This window comes from Gallinula chloropus (assembly GCF_964237585.1).
Source record: "Gallinula chloropus genome assembly, chromosome: 1".
NCBI classification, from domain to species: Eukaryota; Metazoa; Chordata; class Aves; order Gruiformes; family Rallidae; genus Gallinula; species Gallinula chloropus.
Window position 1 is genome coordinate 100,628,899 of NC_140085.1, and position 18,914 is coordinate 100,647,812.

General features: G+C 52.9%; 1 protein-coding gene across 1 annotated transcript in view; it reads left to right on the forward strand.

Moving 5' to 3' along the window:
• Positions 1–18,914, forward strand: part of IGSF3 (immunoglobulin superfamily member 3) — a gene marked incomplete at both ends in the record, with an annotated part of 97,350 nt that overhangs the window by 52,102 nt on the left and 26,334 nt on the right. The window contains 3 exons of the mRNA XM_084261515.1: positions 11,442–11,852; positions 13,246–13,635; positions 15,313–15,714. Of these exons, the coding sequence (XP_084117641.1) occupies positions 11,442–11,852; positions 13,246–13,635; positions 15,313–15,714 (1,203 nt within the window). The remainder of the gene's footprint in view (positions 1–11,441; positions 11,853–13,245; positions 13,636–15,312; positions 15,715–18,914) is intronic.

Sequence of the window (18,914 nt, forward strand, 5' to 3'; positions counted from 1 at the left end):
AAAACTTGGAGCGCTGTGCCCTAGAAGACCTACCTGTGCTTCGCAAGACTCGGACCTTTCCCTTCTGATTGTCACCATCAGGGGTGTGCATCTGCACTGCTGGCTGTGAGCAAGTCATCTTCTGATGGGGCTGCTTGGCTCACGGCGGATTGCTTGGTGAGCCAGGCAAGCAACCAGGGGCTGTAAAGCTGAACAAAGAGTCTGTGCCTTGCTGAAATGATGCTGCCATTCAGCATGGAAGACCACCTGGTGGTTCCTCTGTGAATTACTCTGTGGTCAGTTCATCGAGGTTGCTTGGAGCACCTCCCCTACAAAGAGAGGCTGAAGGTGCTGGGCTTGTTCAGCCTAGAGAAGAGAAGGCTGTAGGGGGACCTCATTGCAGCCTTCCAGTACCTGAAGGGAGCTTATAAACAGGAGGGGAATCAGCTTTTTAAAAGGGTAGATAATGTCAGGACAAGGGGGAATGGATTAAAACTAAAGGAGAGAAGGTTTAGATTAGGTATTAGGGGGAATTTTTTTACAGAAAGAGTGGTGAGGTGCTGGAACAGGCTGCCCGGAGAGGTGGTAGATGCTCCATCCCTGGAGGTGTTCAAGGCCAGGTTGGGGCCCTGGGCAACCTTGTGTAGATCCAGGCCTGGAAGTTGGTGGCCCTGCCTGTGGCAGGGAGGTTGGAGCTCTATGATCCTTGGGGTCCCTTCCAACCCAGACCATTCTATGATTCTATGAAGCACTCACTGTTGGGGAAGAAAAGCAAAACTTCCCCTGGATAGGTGTTGCACCCCCTCCACATAAGAAGTATTCAAGGGCCATTCCAAAAATGTTTGGCATACAAATTGTATGTCAGGACCTAACTGTTGAGTGAATCCTTTCTGCCTGTCTGGTTCAGGAGCTGCTGCTGCCTTAGAGGTGGTGAACAAAAGGGTTTCTTCATGCACCTTGCCAAGGCAGCGCAGAACTTTGTCACAGAAAGGCATCATTATTTCCATCAACTGATCCTTGTTCACAGCTCTTCCCACTGCTTCGACATGCCCTGTCATCTTCTTCCTCTCCTTCAAATATAGCACAGTTTGTAGGGAAAAACGATGTCCCCTTCTGTAGCTGAGTGTGGGGATGCTGCTCGAGCCCTGCAGACTGCGCCCTTTTGCATGGAGAATGGCTTGATGGTGGCCGTCTGTCATGGGGGTGATCACCAGAGAGGTTAACAGAAATCTGAGAGAATGCCCAAATCAATATAAAAATAAATACATTTATTAAAAGATTTCAATACAAAGATGCCAAGCACTCTCCTGCAGAATCAGCTGGTTGTGCATGCCAGATGAGCTTTTCCGGACTAGCTGATTGCCATCCTGGAGCAAGAGAGCACCTTTTGCACTCTCTCAAAAGCCCTTCCAAGCACAGCATTTCACTTCTCCTCTTCCTATCTTCTGTCCCCCAAGTCACCACTGCCTGAACTAGAAGTAACTTGGAGCATGAAGAGCTGAAAGAGGAAAAATGGCCGTAGCCACGTGTGTAAGAGGCAAAATGGTGGTGCAGTTGGGAAAAAGACCTCACTGGGGAAAATGGATTTGCAGAATGAGGTGCTACCTAGTTTTATCTGTGATATCTTGATCAGATGGCAAGTAGTCTGTCAACTCTTTGGCTGAATTTGCATTGCTTGTATTAATTCAGCTTTCCACAGGCTCTAGTGCAGGAGGAGAGCAGGTGGTCCTCGTGGTTGGAGGACTTGGACTCCATCCTGCGAGAGCCAGAGCATGCCTTTCATTCATCACAGGAGTGCCAGCTTCGGAATAATGGTTCTGAGCTGCCAGAAGCTTGTTGGAGGAAGGTGGCTTGGAAATATCCAAGAGAGCCAAAATCCTTCATTCCAACTCCCAGAAATCACTCCAGCTCATGCTGACTTTGTGGCTCAGGAGACAGTTGCTGTCTGGTGAAGGTGTATGTTTGCACAGTGTGCTATGAGTGATTTCCATGCTTTATGCAGGAGTGCTAGAGAAAGAAAGGATTGACACTGGCTGGGTTTGTACAGGGAGGGGTTTTTATCCTTAGATGTCAGAACATTTTATCATCTGCTTATTAGCCACCTTGTGCCCCAGTAATCTGCATGTGAAGAAGATGTGGTTCTGATCTTGCCTGTCCATGCATCAGAACGCCAGCATTTTCACTTTGTCTTCCCATGGGAACCCAAGACCCAGACATGGACAGAACAGAAAGAAATTTGGACTGCAATAGAGAATCCAGCCTAATTCTGTCCTTCTTTTGGTGCTTTGCTCATGGGGGCTGAGATGTTTTGTTCTTATGTGTTCAGCAGGGAGGTGGTTTTTGGAGGGAGTGGACCCTGGTTCTCTATTTGGGAGCCTCTGGAGGTTTTGTTTAAAAAACGTTGCGTGGAAAAAAACCCCAAACAACTGTCTCCCCAGCATTTCTTGGTCTGTGTCACCTTGCCATTAGGCAAAACCAAATGACTGCTGCTGAGCTTAAGAAGTGATCCTTGGAAGGTCTGGTCCCAGGCTTTGCAGCTCTCAGGACAAGTCAGGTCCCAGAAGGCAGATGGGAGAAAGGCACTCGCAAGGTCTCCGGATCTTCAATATTGCCTGGGTGAAGGAAAACCAGCGCTCACGTGCGCACCTTGACCTCCTGTGTGATCTCTGCTGAGCTCTTGAAGCAGGGGCACTAATCTCTGAAAGCAGCCCTCACACTCTTATCTCCAGTGCTGCTCCTGGTCTTACTTATATAGTTGAAGTTAGAGGAGAATCCTACCTGAACGTTGTCTTTTTTGGGAAGGGCGACTCACCTGACTACAAAGCACCACAAACATTGTTACAGGCCAGGGGGGATATGGCCCGAGATGATCTGTTTTGGTTGTTCCAGAATGATACTACGTGGCTCTCTGCTCAGCTCTGTGTCACCTCAGCTCTGTGTGCTGGGCTGAATGAAATCAGGCTTTAACAAGAAAAAAAATCTCACAGAAAAGAGGATTTTCTAAGCTTCCCGTTTCTGTAATTTCTTAACTTCAGCTTCAGAGGTATAAAACATTAAGACAGCATGGCACGCACGGCTTCAGAGGAGCCCAGGTTGTACTAGCTCCTCAGCTCAGTGTTTGCTCACTGGTTTTGGGCTGTGGGGGGAAGAGGGGGGTGTTGAGGGTTTTTTTGAGCTTTCTGGGGCTCTGGAAGGCTGTGGCTTAGCAGGTTGCCCTGTGCTGGCTTAAGCCACAGCAAATTCCCACGGTCCCTGCTCTTAGCTCACAAGTGCTGTTAAGTAAAACTCATCAGCTTAACCCTTGGTGGCAGAGGTGTGTGCCCATGTGCTCTGTTTGCAGGGGCTTAGGCTTGTCTTAAGCTGTGGTAGCTCGCTAGTGGTGTGCAGGATTGGCTAAACCCTCACAGAGGTGAGACTGTAGAAGAGGGAGGGAGATGGAGAAGGAAGGATTTGGGAGCTGACCCACCTTGGTTTGCTGCTGGGGGTTGTTACCTCTGCAGGTGAGCAGGTCTGCGGTGTGTGGTGGTCTGCAGCCTGCTGCTGCCCTCCCTGCATGCCTCCCCCAGGGGCTGTGTTTGGGAGGGAGTCAGTGAGGGGGGCTCAGTGGTGCTGTGCTGCCTGGCTGGGTGTCACTGGGTGCTGGGACAGGGGCACAGGGGGATCCCATGGCCAGGGACATGGCAGGCAGAGGCCAGCATGGCAGTGCCCACCCTCGGCAGAGCTGCAGGAGCTGGGCAGTGCCACAGTGAATCTCACCAGGGACTGCCTTGGGCACAGGCCTGCCGTGGGGTGCACTGTGACCACAGAGCCCGAATCTGAGGAACTACATCTTGCCACGTGCTGGGTAACAGAGTGGGGACATCCAGGCTGTCACAAAGCATGAGCTTCCCCGTGTTGGGGAAGGGAAAAGCCCTGTCCCTTTGGATGCCATCTCTGCCATCACCTCATGGGGTTTTTTCCCATGCAGGCTGGTTGCACACTCCTTCTCTACTGAAGCATCTGCCTCGCAGAGCAGGATTGCCATGGCTGGAAGATGAAGGCAGAGCTGAGGCCTGTGCTCTGCCCCTGGCTCACCATGCTCTTTGGGCTCCTGTGCATCCCTAGCATCTCTGCCTCTGGGGCTGCCTGTCATCAGGGTTTGCACCTCTGATGCCCTGGCTGATTTTTGCATTATGAACAAATGATGACTCTCTCTGCTGGGTGCTGCCTTGTCCTTTTACCACCCCTTTCTGGATTCTCTTTGGGTTTTTTTCTTTTTTCTGTTAATGAGGTCGCTTGAACTTCTCCACCTAAATTAGCTGTCCTAATAACCAGATGCTCCTTGGGGTGTTCTTGGATGCAGGGGGTGGAGAGAGAAGAAAGGAGCTTGTTAGTGGGAGCCTGCCTTCCCCTGCTCCCTGAAGAGGCTTCAGCTGAGGGCAGAACAGCAGTGGGGGGCCACGAAACAGGGGCAGCAGGTGCGAATCTGCTCCTGATACCCACCATGCTAAGTCAGAAGCAGTCAAGGGATGGGGACCAGCAATTTTGGAAGAGCATCTGCTGCTCACCAACCAGAGGAAGCTCTGAGAACTGCTCTGAAGAGCACTGTGCTGGCAAGGCTCGAGCGCCAGAGTAAAACCCAGGGGGACAGGGGAGGGCAGGTGTCCTTTCTTCTGGAGCCGATACGCTCGCAAGCAGCTGGGAAAGCTGTAGCTCCCCTGGGTCCATCAAGGACAAGCCAGAGCTAGGGCTATGCACATCTGTTCCCCTTGCACGCCAGCTCTGGGCACACAGGGAAGGGGTTGTTTGTGGCCTTATGGGGTGCCCGCTGCCAACCCCTCTGGGTTCATGTGGGGCTTGAGACCCAAAGCTGCAGGAGAGCATCCCTCCCCCTTCACCCAGGGTGTCTGTATCAGCTTGTGACCGCGCCCTCCGGCTCAAGAGTCCCGTGCAGCTTGGGCACGTGGCTTTGGCCAGGAACCTCCTCTCCCTCCTCTCCCGGGGCGTGTGTGTGGAGCAGGAGCAGGATCCTCGCTGCTGCCTGGGAGGGAGCATAGTGGCAGCCTTGGACCGGCTTACAGGGCAGGCTGGGTGTGCAACAACGGAGCCCACAGCGAGCAAGACGAAGCTCAGGCCCTGAGTTGGAAAGCTGACCTCATTTCCAGTTTTTGCATCTTCCCTCTGATGCTCCGTTCCCCTTTCCTCTACATTATTTACTTTTTTTTCCTGTGCCCTTTCCCACTGGCAGCTTGAACTCACCCAGTCACTTTGAGAGATGCATTTCTATCAGCATAATCGTTCCAGCTAGTCGTTAATGTACAAACAAGGATACTATTGTAATCAGAGGATTTATTACTACTGCTGTGGAACAACCACCGCGCCGTCTTACTTAACTCTTCAGCTCCCCTCTCGCCTTCTGCCAGCAACCGCAACTGTAACACACTGTCTTCTTAAAAAAGCTGCCCATCTGCAAACCAGGGGCATGTTTTGGGGGGTTATTTTTATTTTTATTTTTGTTTTCCTGCTCTTACTGCCGAATGTTGGAACGATACGATTGCAAGCGACTGCAGTTCTGCACCCTGTACTTCTTGATTGCGCAGCAACTGGAAGTGACTTCATAGTTCAGCTTCCCATTTAAAACAAGGTGTAAATGTGTATTTGAGGTTTAAAAGGATATCCTGACTGCTTCTGTCCACAGCACAGGTTCTGCTCGTCCCTTCAGAAGCTCAGAGTGAATTTGCTAACTTTAACAGGTGCATGGCTTCTTTTTTAATCTAGTTAATGGGTAGTCTTTTAGCTGCCTTTCATTTAAGCTACTTTTAACCATCCTTATTTCTCAGGGCAGGTTGAGCTTTATGGAAGGAAAGTAATCCCCAAACCAACCAGGTGATTGACTCTTGCTTTACTTTTTCCTCCCTGGGTACCAGGAGCCTGTTGCTTTGTCTGGGTGGGTGAGAGAAAGTGTTGCACGGAGACTTCATGCCCTCAGTCACAGTGAAAGTACATCTTGGGGTGGTAGGTTTGTCTCCTCAAATTCCGGTCCCAGGTAGGACCTCAGGCAGTGGGGGGAAACCTAGAAGCAGCAACAACAGGAACACAGCTCTGCCTGCCCCAGGCCACCTGCAGGTTTTTAGTTGGGACTTAAAAATAAGGTGAGCAAAGGGACACTCCCAGCAGCATGATCTGCTTGGGTTTGTGCACACTTGTGAAGCATGGTCCGGTGTGTGTTTTCCTCCATGCTGAAGGCATTACATGAACTTCTGATTGATGAGGAAGAGCAGTGTCTGGTGTGCTGCAGCGGGTATGGATCGGCATGTACAGCTAATTGCCAGGCATGAGGGCTTGAAGAGGATTATGTTGCTAATCTAGATATCTTTCCTGCCTTATCACCACCCCCTTCCTCCTGCCACATGCATGCACACGTATTTGGATCCTGTAAGGAAGGGAAATCAATAGCAGTGTGGGGAGGAATATAAGGAGCATGGCTCCCTGAGAGCTTGTGGTAGATGGGTGAGGACAGGTCCCTTCCAGCTGTTTCTGTGGCATCGAGGTGGCTCTGGTGGCAGACACTCCTTTTGAGGGGTGGCATGGGTGACTGCTGGAGGGTTAGCAGGTTGCAGAGGATAGTAACAAAATGCTGTGTCCCTGTGCCTCGTGTTCCCGTCCACATTGCGGTTCCTGGCCCCATTCGGTGTCTGTCAGTGCTCCTGCCTCTGGACTGGTAATTCTGTGATTCGGTACTACCAGTGCCACCAGTGGTACAGTCACCAGTGGCTGGTGGCACTGGTGTTGCGGTTCCTCCTGAGCAGCTTGCTCCCCTCTTGCACACACAAAGCAGAGGGGCTGGGGAACGAGGTTTGTAGCTGGGATCCCTGCAGGGCAGCAAGATGTCGCGGGGCAGATGGAAACATAACTCTCACACTAATTCCCTGCAAAATCTAGAGCGGGATTTCTCAGCCAGAAGTGGCTCCCTAGCAACAGGGAGTGCATATATTTGTTCTTCCTAAATATTTCACACTTGGCACTTGGCAGTTCAGGTAGTATGAAGTGGGCAGTTTTGGACACAGGGTATCACCGTAGGGTGTCTCTAAAGTGTATCAGCAGGTAAACACTGTCACAGAGTTGAAGAAGAGGCTGGAGGGTATTGTCCTCCAGTAGCCCAGAGATGGCCCCACTGTTCTGGGTAACCTGTGTGAGTTCTATTCTACTGTGTGAGGTCATAAGTGGTTTTCACAGCATTGTTTTACCATCTCTAGCTAGGGAGCCTCTGGCTTCCAGCTTGATGCTCCTGCATCACTCAGCAAGGAAACAGCATCTCAGGCAGGTTTGCTGCCTTGCCTGGGAGTAAATGACGTGTTGGTAGCTGTCTGGTTTGTGTCTGGCATATAAAAGCTTTGGCAGCCTACCACTTGAGGGTGGTTGGGGTTTTGGATACCCAAGGGTGAACCAGAGCCAGCCTGGGGAAAAGGGAGACTCCTGGGTTGTCTTTGTCCGCCTCAGGCATAGTGCAGCACGGTGCTGGGCGCCACTGGAAACAGAGCTGGTCCGGTGGCTTTGGGGAGAGCCGTGTTGAAGGGTGCACCGAGCCCAGACCTGGGAACTCCAGTCTGCTCCCTGCTCGTTTCCTGGGAGACTGTGAGCCAGTTCCTTGTCCTAGAGTTAGCCTTAATTAGCTCGCTGACCGCTCGCTGGCCGCGCGTGGTTGAGGTGTGTGCGTTTGAGGTGGGTCGGGTGGGAGTTGTGCGTGGAAGGCTTCCTGAGGAGGGATGCCCCTGGGCACCGGCCCAGGGGAAGGGGAGCGTCCCCGGGCACCCCTGCGCCTGGCAGCGGGGCGCCGGCCTCTCCCTGGCCGGGCCCCTGGCACCCTCTAGCGGCAGCACGGGCCTGTAGTACCTCAGGGGCTGGCGGCACTCGGGGCCCTTTGAGCCAGCACCCTCTGCTCAGCACCCATCCGCTGCCGGGTGCCTGTTGCAGTGCCCTCTGCAGTAACCCGCAGCCTGGGGGCTAATGGGAAAGGCTGTGTTTCCCCCGGGGGGGGTTAAGGTTTTGGGGGCTGGGTTTTTTTCCCGAGGTGCAAGCTCAACGCTGCTGGCCATAGCCAGGCTTGGCAGGCTGCCTCTGGAGCGGCGGTAGTGCTGTAGGTTTGCTCCCAGGAAGTGCTTTCCTGCTGCTCCTCTCCCCTGTCCAGCCACCTGCTGCCAAACCTAACCTTGATGCTGGAGAGAAGGGAGCTTCTGCTGACGCACCCAGGGGTCATTGTAGCAGCAGGGGTGGACTTGTGTTGGGGGGCGAGGAGGAGGCGAGGCTTGGCCCCTGAGGGAAGAGCAAGGCAGGCTGCCTGGATGGCACATTGAAAAGATGGGAGAAACAGGCAGGAGCTGAGTGAGGAAACGCTTGGGGGACATGTCCTGTGAGCAGAGAGATGTGTTCTGCAGCATACACCTCAGCTCTGATTCAGCTGCGGCCTTGCTCCCTTTCAGACAGCAATGACTCTATCTAAGCTTACCCTTGGTTTCAAGCGGAGCTCAGCTCAAGGAATGTCCCCAGAAACCCTGGTGCTTCCCATGGCAGGCAGCTGCAGGGTGAGAGCAGGCAGCTCGGCAGTGTGCCAGCAGAGCCAGGGCTCTCAGGTGAACACCGTGACAAGAGTTACTCACATCCTGATTTGCAAACTGATGTCCTTGAAGCATGAGCAGGGTGACTGGCTTGGGAGGAACTTCTGATAACACACGTCACTACATGTGCTGTCGTGTCCTGAAGAACACCTTTGCAGTGTTCCCTGCTTGCTTTCCTCTCTGTGACTTCCAGGCCTGATCTCTTCTGGTCCAATGGGCTAAGCCATGCCTTTAGCCCTCTTGTTGGCTCAGCCTAGTGGGGTCTGTGCCTTGGGGTGGTGTGTGAGCCCCAGCAGAGCTGTGGCCCCTCCGCAGCACTCAGAACGAAATGCTCGTTGGGCTTCTGAAATGAGCTGTGACCTGCTGCCACGTTCGGCTGCCTCTTGAGAACGGCATTTTCCCTTTCTCCTACCCGCTTCCCCCCTCCCCAAACCTGGTAACCGAAAGGCATCTTGCAGTGTAACTAAAACAGTTATTTGTGCATCGCTGGCCAAGCGTGAGAGCAGTGGTGCAAAGCGCAGAGCCTTCCCACTGGTCCAGCCAGCTCAGGGCTCTTGTCTGTCCCTCCTCAGGTGTGACCCTTCAGAAACTGGGATTTTATGTAACAAGTGGGTCTCTGGTCCTTCTGGTCAGGAAGGTGACATTGATGCACGAAAGGTCTTGCAGTTTCCTCTAACCAGGAGGGTCTTGTTGGGCTTTTTCAACAAAAAGAGCAGGAGGAATGCAGCACAGCATGTCAGGCGTTATCACAGTTAAATTACAGCCTTCAACAGCACACTGCCGCCTCCTGTTTTTTCTCTGGGAATGTATTTTGCAATAGCTTGCCCATGTGATGTAGAAGATGTGAGCCCTCCAGCCAGGTTCTGACCTGGAAATACAAAGTCACGGGTGCAGCTGGCGAAACGGTGCCTGTGCCATCCCCTAACCTGCTCCGGGCATGGTGTGGCAAAGCACTTGCTTGAGGCCCAGCCTTTGGGCAGTCTCCCTGGCATTACTCCTGAGGTGTGGGGCAGGCTCAGCACCTGGCAAACCCAGTGCCCGCCCTCTGCTCTCTGACTTGTGCTTACCCAGCGGGCAGCTGTACTGCTGAGCAGATTTAGAGGGGGCACGCAAGCAACCCATGAGGTGCACTGGGCTGTCAAATTGAGGGAAGGGGGACGGGCCCACTTTCTTCACAGACACCCGCTTTCATAGGCTGCTGTGTTGAGGCTGGTGTAGCAGGGAGCTCAGCTCTGCCTCAGAAGCAGCTCGGCAGGAAAGTAACCCCAGCAAGCTGCTGATCAGGTTTAATTTATTTAAATAACATAAGGAAAGTTATAAGAGCCTGTGGCTGGAGGGCAAAGAGAACGGAGCTGAGCAGCTCTGGAAATTATTCAGAAAGGTCTGAAATGCGAAATTTAAATCTCATTGTGCAGCAGTGTGAACCGGCAAGGTTAGCTGCCGCTGTCGCTGCTGCTTTGGTGGAAAGTCAGAGGGAAAGGGGAAAGGCAAAGTGGGGTGGGCTCCTGGCTGCAGCCAGTCCCAGCTGTGGCTGGTGGGCAGGGGACCAGGGCACAGGAGCCCTCAGCTAGAAAGATGAGAGGAAGGGAGTCGGGGGAGGAGATGTGGCTGCAGGGACAGGGGCAATCACCTGCCATGTAAATGGCCTTACCGGTACTTTCCTTGCCAGGACAGAAAATTCCCTGGGTAGCGAGCACATGGTAGAAGTGAGTGCTCCCAACTGGGCTGGGCATGGGAAGATTTTGCTCTTATTTGCTCCATATTTATTTATTTTTTTCCCCCCTTTTGATTTCTCTGCCATAAATAATCCCAGTGGTTGCCTTCACGGCAGCTCGTTGCTTTCTGTAGCCGTGCCTGAACGAAACAGATGCAGCTTTCCTCAGCTCAGCTAATTTCATCAAACCTTCCAGTGCTGTCAATGAAACTGAACTGAGATATGGTAATTATATTCCACCGGTACACAGCAAAACTGCGAGCGCAGGCAGGCTCGCTTGGCGCTGCCTTGTCTGCAGGGCTGGGGAGCAGGCTTGCATTCTTCTTTCTGCGTGATGTTTCCTGAGACAACAGAGTCTGGAAAGCCTGATGTTCAAGAAAGCCTTGTCTTCTGGTGGTAGAACCTCATGCTAAAATGAAGATGCTTGATAAAACCAGGCAGTGTCGGCAGGACTGACTTTAGTGGCTGTACTGTCTTTCCTCGGGTTAATCAGCTGGTGAAGTAGCCAGCGGTTTTCTTACCAAGCGCTGTGGTGTGGCTGTGTCCCGGAGCAGGCACTGCCCTCAGAGGAGCCACTTCCCTCTCAGTGCAGAGACCCCTTCAGTTTTGGCCTGAGGGGGGTCATTAAAACATGAAAAGATATAAGCAAAGGAGACAGGAATTGGATCTCCTGACTTTTTATGAGGGAAGATTAAAAGAACTAAGTATGTTTAGCTTGGCCCCAAGCGGTACTGAGGGGCGAAGGCTGTGGTGCAAGGCTAAGGAGTGGCTGAAGGATGTGGGCAGGTCATGAAGCATGCTGGGGGCACGTGATGGAGGGATGGCCCACTGTCACAAAATACTTGGATGGGAAGCAGAGGTACTACGCTGTAGAGCTTTGCAGTGTGACAGAAAACCCTGTGCGGTCGCTGGGGCCATTGAGCCAGAATTTAAGTACAGCACTGGAATATGTGCTGCAGGTCCTCCCCAGCCGTGGGCTTTGGGGATGCTTTCTGGGGGCTAGATATGAGCTAACAGGACTTTGCTAATGCTTAACGACTAATTACAACCACAAAAAGAAACATCTCCCCCATGTCTCTGTTAATAGATCTGAGCTTTAGACTCAGCGTTTCGGCATTGCTAACTCTTGGGCTGTGTGTCCCCCTTGGCTGCAGTGATCCCCGACTCGCTGCGAGTGACGGCCATCCCGCAGACACTGAACAAAGTGGAGCGCGACTCCCTGGAGCTGAAGTGTGAGGTGTCTAAGAGCACAGCCCAGCACAGCCACGTCTCCATCGCCTGGTACCGGCAGCGAGGCAGCGAGGTGCCCGTGGAGGTCATCTCCCTCAGCCGCGACTTCGTCCTGCGGGCCGGCAGCGCCTACGCCCAGCGACAAGCCACAGGGGATGTCCGCTTGGACAAGGTTGGGGAGACCACTGCAAAGCTCACCATCTACAACCTCCACCCGTCAGATCAGGGAGAGTTTTACTGCGAGGCGGCGGAGTGGATCCAGGATCCGGACAAGTCTTGGTATGCCATGACCCGCAAGCGCTCCCAGGGTGCCGTCGTCAATGTGCAAGCCACAGGTCAGTGTCTCCTCAGCCTTTTCTCGCTTGGTTGCGTGGTGGGAGAGGGAGGCGGTGAATAGCAGAGCTGTGCCTTGTTAGGTGGCTGGGGCTTGGCTCCCTCCTTTGCTGTGTGCCATGCTGGGCAGGGTGAAGCAAAGGAGAGACAAAGTACTGCCTGCAGGCAGGGCAAATGTCAGCAAAGAGCAAGCAGGGGACATCGGGCCTGCAAGGGGGCTAGGGTGGCAGGCCCTGTCTCCTGACCTCGTCTGGTACTGACACAGGAGCTAAAACATCTTCAGCACTTAGAATCTCTAAGGTTGGAAAAAAACTCCAAGATCATCTGGTCCAACCATCCCCTTACCACCTATATTACTTATTAAACCATGTCCCTAAGTACCTCATCCAATCTTTCTTTAAACTTCCCAAGAGGGACAGTGACTCCACCACCTCCCTGAGTGGTTAACCCGTTCCAATGCCCAACCACTCTTTCTGAGAAGAAATTTCTCCTAATTTCCAACCTGAAGCTCCCCTGGTGCAACTTGCAGCCATTCCCTCTTGTCCTATTGCTAGTTGTCTGTGAGAAGAGGCTGACGCCCAGCTCACCACAGCCTCCTTTCAGGGAGTTGTAAAGAGCCATAAGGTCTCCCTTGAGCCTCCTCTTCTGCAGGCTAAACAGTCCCAGTTCCCTCAGCTGCTCCTCATAAGACGTGTTCCAGAACCTTCACCAGCTTCATTGCCCTTCTCTGGACATGCTCCAGGGCCTCGATGTCTTTCTTGTAATGAAGGACCCAAAACTGAATGTAGTATTCGAGGTGCAGCCTCAGCAGAGCTGAGTACAGGGTGGGTAATCACCTCCCTAGTCCTGCTGGCTACGCTATTCCTGATACAGGCCAGGATGCCATTGGCCTTCTTGGCCACCTGGGCACACTGCTGGCTCATGTTCAGGCAAGTGTCCACCAACACCCCCAGATCCTTTTCCTTGGTATTAGCAGAGGCAATGAGGTAAATGAGGAAGTAAGAGTGGCACAGCAGAAAAATAACCCAAAACTTTCAGCAAGCAGTTTTCTTCTCCAGTATTCCCAAAAGCCCTGCCTCTTGCCCCTGGCTGAGCAGGGTGGGAATAGTACTAGGCTCCGTGTCACATCCCACAGTGCCACCGGCAGCTGGTGTCCCCGGTTATGTCCGAGGAAGCCTTGCAGCTCTTACCTGCTGGCAGCAGGCTGCCTCTTGTGCAGGATGGCTGATCTGGGCTCTCACAGCAAGAGCAAGCCCCTAACCCCTCCACTTCAGATGTCCGTCCCTGAGGGATGTTGGCCATACAGGGAGCAGCAAGTAAATCCTTGGCATGAGGTGTGCTGGCTTTCCTGATGGGCTTTGCCATGCTGGTGTGAATCGGTCTGTCTCTCCCCAGATAAGGACTTCAGTGTGCGGCTGGAGACGGAGAAGCGGATGTACATCGTGGGTGAGCCGGTGGAGTTTCGGTGCATCCTGGAGGCCCAGAATGTCCCTGACCGCTACTTCTCCATTTCCTGGGCCTTCAACAGCTCCCTCATCGCCAGCCTGGGACCCAATGCCGTGCCAGTGCTCAACAACGAGTTTGCCCAGCGCGAGGCCCTGGGCCAGCTCAAGGTCGCCAAAGAAAGCGACAACGTTTTTGTGCTGAAGATCTACCGCCTCCGCCTTGAGGACAGCGGCAAGTACAACTGCCGGGTGACGGAGCGCGAGAAGACCGTGACGGGGGACTTCATCGACAAAGAGAGCAAGCGGCCGAAGAACATCCCCATCACCGTCCTGCCTCTCAGTAAGTAGAGTCCATCCCCTCCTGGGGGGACACTGCTCACCTGGGCGGCTAACTGGTGAGGCCATGATGTGCCTAGACTGGGGCAATTGCGGAAGAGGGAGGAGGATAAGAGTTTGGATGCTGTGCAGGCTTCAAATCCCCAGATTTTTTAAAAATTTTTCTCTTTTTTTGATGGGGAGGGGATAATAGAGAAGGGGGGATATGTGTCAGCTAATAGCTGGGGAAACACACCCTCATTGTGGCCCTAAGCTGGCTGTTTTGGCCTTGAGGTGAAGGTATGTGTGGCAGCCTCTGAACTTGCTCTTCACACCTCTCTCCTTTAGAGGCGGGTGCTCTGAAGTACTCAGCAGATGTAAGGGGGAGACGGGCTTGGCCCTGAGTTACCCTAAGAGCTGCTGGGTTCCTGCAGACCGTTCAATGGCTGCTGTTCAGCTGGCGTGCAAGACTGGAAAAAACAGGGTTCCTGAGCTCCTCGGGCCCCGGGTTGCTCTTCAGCACGGAGCTTTGTCGTGGTCAGTGTGTGTCCACCAACCCCGGTGAAAACAACTCTGCCAAAGGCTTGCCTGAATGCCTTGTCTGTTTGTCAGACAGATGTGACAAATGCAGAAGTAGCAGGGGGAGAGGAGAGGGTCCATGACTCATTCCTTGTTTTGCTCTTGGAAACTCAGGTTGCCGTGGCGTGACAAGCCACGCGTGTGCTGCCCAGGCGACCCTGGCAGCAGGCTTTCACCAAGCAGAGGGGAGCTGCAAGAGGAATTTTTGCAGAGCTTGTTTCCCTTCTCTTAGTTTTTTTACAGAAATACAGCCCTTTCCTCTAGCTTTTTTTTTCACCTCCTCATTTCTCTAAGAGAAATTCTATTTCTTTTCTCTCCTACAATATTTGGTCTCATTTGCTTGGCTTTGAAAATCACTCCAGCTAGTAATCTTGCATCAGGCAAGTGCATGACATCTAGTGCTTCTAAGGCACAGCCACCTCTCAGACAGATTTCATTCTTGCCATTTGATAAATCACCAGCTCTAGGAACAAATGTGATGATTTTTCAAGGGTGCTAAAGTGTCCATAACTCTGACAGAAGACAGCAGGAGTAACCAGCGCTTGGTATCTCTGAAAAAACAGCCTTACAACTCTGGGAAGCTCAGGATACTGGGGTGGTTTTATTTTTTGATGTTACCAAACATTGATAGTTACCTCTAGTGTCACTAGTGATGGGAGTTTGAGAGACCTTCTCCCAAAAGGTGTTGTAGGAGTGGACCTGGCAAGATGATGATCAGCATGAACTGAAAAGCCCAGGGAGCTGGAAGCTTTTTTTTTTTTGGCAGAGCCGGTTGCATGTGGTGCATGTTGTAGCAACACAAATTCCCTCAAGTTTTGCTGAGATTCCATCCTGGACCTGCGACCAGAAGACGCGGCAATGCCTCGTGAGCCATAGGCAGAGAGATTTCTCCCGGCTTTGGCCTACACCTGCTTTGAGTGTGCGAGTCACCAGGAGCAGCTCGCTGCCCACAGGCTGGTTTTGGATGTGGTCATGCATGGGGTTAAGATATGCCTGGACCCAAACGCGTGGGCAGTCTCCTGCACCTGGTAGAAAGCCTCTCTGGCCGGCAGCGTCCTTCTTGCAGACCGAGAAGTGGCGAGTGTGTGTCATCTGCACTGTGTGTATGCGTTTTTCTCCTTAGAAACCAGCATCTCCTTGGAGATTATCAACAACGCCAGCAATGTCTTGGAGGGAGAGAGCCTGCGTTTTGGCTGCAACGTGCGCTCGGGCTTTGGGCCCCAGAGCCGCCTCTCTGTTGTCTGGCAGCTGGTGGACAAGCTGAACCGGCGCAGTGAAATCGTGCGTCTGGATCGTGAGGGCACCCTGCAGCCGGGACCCTCGTACGCCGAGCGCAGCAGCTACGGGGGCATCCAGGTGGAGCAGGTCCGGCCCGGCTCCTTCACCCTGGAGATCTTCAACAGCATCAAGGCGGACGAAGGCCACTACGAGTGCCGGGTGGCGGAGTGGACACGGACGCTGGATGGGGAGTGGCAGATGGTTGGGGAGCGGCACGCGGGCACCCCGGTGTCCATCACTGCTCTGGGTGAGTACTCAAGGCGCAGGGGCTGCAGGATCGTGCTCCCCGCACACCCAGGCTCCCCCCCACCCCAGGAGGTCACCTGTGAATAACCAGGGCTGCTCACAGCACTCCCACCCTTGCTTGCTGGCAAAATGGAGGCACCCAGCAGCCTGCCCACAGCTACATGTAGGTTGGTGCAAAACATGCCCCAGTGTGTGTGGGGGCAAAGTTTGAGGGGTGGCTGTGGCAGGAGCCAAGCAGGGAGTGGCTGAGGAGGCAGGCAGTGCTTCCAGCGTCCTTCTGAGGAGAGAGGCAGCCAGTCCCCACAGCACGTCCCCCTGCACTGGAGCTGGGCTGTAGGCAGTGGGTGGCAATGCTCCATTGGTAGTCCATGGACATCGCAGCCTCCTTGTGTGCCCTGGGTAAACCTTACCTCCACTCACCAGACCAGGAGAGCAAGCCACCGGGCATCTGTTTGCCCTGCCACCAGAAATCACAAGCTTCTCCGACAGCACCAGAAGCCAGCAGAAGATGAGGGTCAAGAATATGTGCCTCTCTGAGAGGCGCTGAGCTGCCTGGCAAGGAACCACGCCGTTGTCCATGACCAAGCTGAACTAGAAGCTGGGAGCTGGTGCTCTGCTCTTCCATTTCAAACACTGTGAAACCTCATCTGTTTAGAAGAGGGGCAGGTGGGGCATTTGGGGATTTTTGCCTGGACTGGGAATTACTTGCAGGAGACTGAAGAAGGGATGACTGCTTCTGTGAGGCTGCTGATTTGCAGAGCACCAGGGCTATAAACAATTGGGGAGTGCTAGTGAAAGGTCAAAATAGGAATTTTTAATTTAATTTTTTTTTTTTTTTTTTTTGGTTCTCCACAGTATTAATCTTAAGCTTTGGCAAGATTTGTGAGAGACCAGCCTTCCAAGTTCTATCATACTCTGTTTAAAATCTTGCTTTTTTTCCCTCCTTGCTCCCCTTCACTTTTGACCTTACTTCAGAGGCTGTTCTGTCTGGAGCTAGAAATCTTTGCTACCGAGCTTCCAGAAGCAGGTATGGGCCTTAGTTTGTAAGCAACTAGAAGCAGATTCTCATCTGGTTTCAGTGGTGTCTTTCCCTTACAGTCCAGCAGCATCGGGCACGCTGTAAGTCCATGTATCAGCCCTTCTCTTTGCTCTGCAACTTGTAGAATTAAGTGACATTAAGTGTTGAGATTTTTAAATGCATCGCTTTTACTCTTGTTAAAATTTAAGATGCTCAGAATTGCCCAGGAGCTCCAGAAGATGTGATGGAAAGGCAGTTGTCCCTCCTCCTTTGCTCCTTGTCCCACAGAAATTGCCAGCTGTTGGGTATATTCTGTTAAGTCCTAAGAAATTCCCACGTTCTCTTCCTACAGCTAGCAAAGCTGAATTAGCTCATGAAAATTCCATGGAGAAAATATTGAGTATTGTTTCATTGCTGCTGAATCCGGTATTTTTTTGTTCAACCTAACGTTTTTGAAGAGTGCTGAGAAACTCAAATAGAAGGTGCTAGGAAAGAACAAGAGATCTTTATGGCTACAGAAATTGCTAGTTAAAAAAAAATGCAGTAAATTTAGTGACACTCACATTTCAACTTAAGGTCTAATCATTTGCCAGTCTGCCAGGGTAAGAAACTCCTTAGCTGAACCAGCACAGGTGATATTGAAACCCATAAATCTATGTACGGGGTGGTTCAGAAGCAATATGCAGGAGAGAAATGTCCAGACGTCCCTGAACTTTTGAGGCTCTGGAGTGCCCAGCAGGGACGTCGGTACCTGGCTGGCTGGGGCAGGAGCAGAGCAGGCAGGGTGAGGGGGGACTGCTTCAGGAAGCCTCCAAGCCTGGGCTAGCTGTATTAAACTTTATGGAGTCAGCTTGGTCTTGGGAAGTTGAGTTGGCGTTGCAAGGCCATTGCGGGCCCAGCAGTGCTCAGTAACACGCTTGCAGTGCAGGGAGGCTGCTGCAGGGTCTGAAGGTGAGGCCTTGCCAGGGGATGGGATGCATCAGCCCCACAGAGGGGACGCAGCCTGGGTCTCGCTCTCCTCTCCTGGGTACTCACTGAACACATTGCAAGGGACTTTGCTCACAAGGGTTGGCTGTTTTCTCAGTAATTACATGTCCTGGAGCTCAGACATGGTGACACCGTGGGGCCCTTGCTAGAAGTGTCCAGTCAGGGTGGTGTCTGTGCCGCGGCTGGTCTGTCCCATGGCAGCAGCTCTGTGGGATGTGGTGAGAGCCCAGCTCATCACTTCAGCTCTGATTTCAAGCCAGTGGTGGGCTGAGGCTCTGTGCCGATTCAGAAGATGTGCCTGTTTCTTTTGGGCACTGTCCGGGCTCTCCCTTGCAGTGGTGGCTGTGCCAGATGTCAGGACAGCCGGTACTGCAGCGGCGGGGAGGACTGCAGCCAGCCAGGAAGGCAGCGGTTCTTGGGGGTGTTGCTGATAGAAAACAGGGTCCTGGCTGAATCCACTGCCTGCACCGAAGTGATTGGAAGAGAAGAAAACATTTCTCCCTGCGGCTCAGAACAAATGAGCAATGGAAATGCCCTGACCCAAAATGTAAGCCAAGTCACCTGGGAATACGTTATCTCCAAACTACTAGTAGACTGCTGGTTTTAAACTCCCCTGAACCAACAAAGTGCTGGGGGATAGCTGAGTCAAAAAGTACTGACCTGCTTGTGGAGTGGGGGACACGTGAGGATAACTGCATACAGGTCTCTTGGAGCTGCCATCTTGAAGAGAACAAAAAGCCAGGCTGCGTGAAGAGCAGGAGTAACCCGCATCTCTCCTTTCAGTCTCCTTCATCCTGGTATTCTGTGTCTGCTGCCACCTCCTCTCTGCATTCTGGCTTTCGCCACCTTTCCTTCACCTGCAGCAACCAGCCACAGAGCTGGGGGCGGGGTGGGGGGGATGGGCACCAAGAGGCAGAGGTGAAGCACAGGGTCTGCAAGCAAGTCAGGCTGGTGCTGGGCAGCTGCCCTACCTTGTGCTGCTGCCTGGCTTCTGCTTTCCCGCGTGGGGCTCTGGCAGCGTACAGAAGGGCAGGGGATGGCTGCTTGCCCTCTGGGTCTCTGGGGATCTTGCTCCTCTGGGCAGAAACCAAGCATGACCCCTGCTGCCGCTGCACAGGCAGCTGAGCGCATTTCTGCCACTGCTGTTTGTGCTGCTTGGTGACTGCAGACATGGAGCCAGCACGACGCAGGCCCCA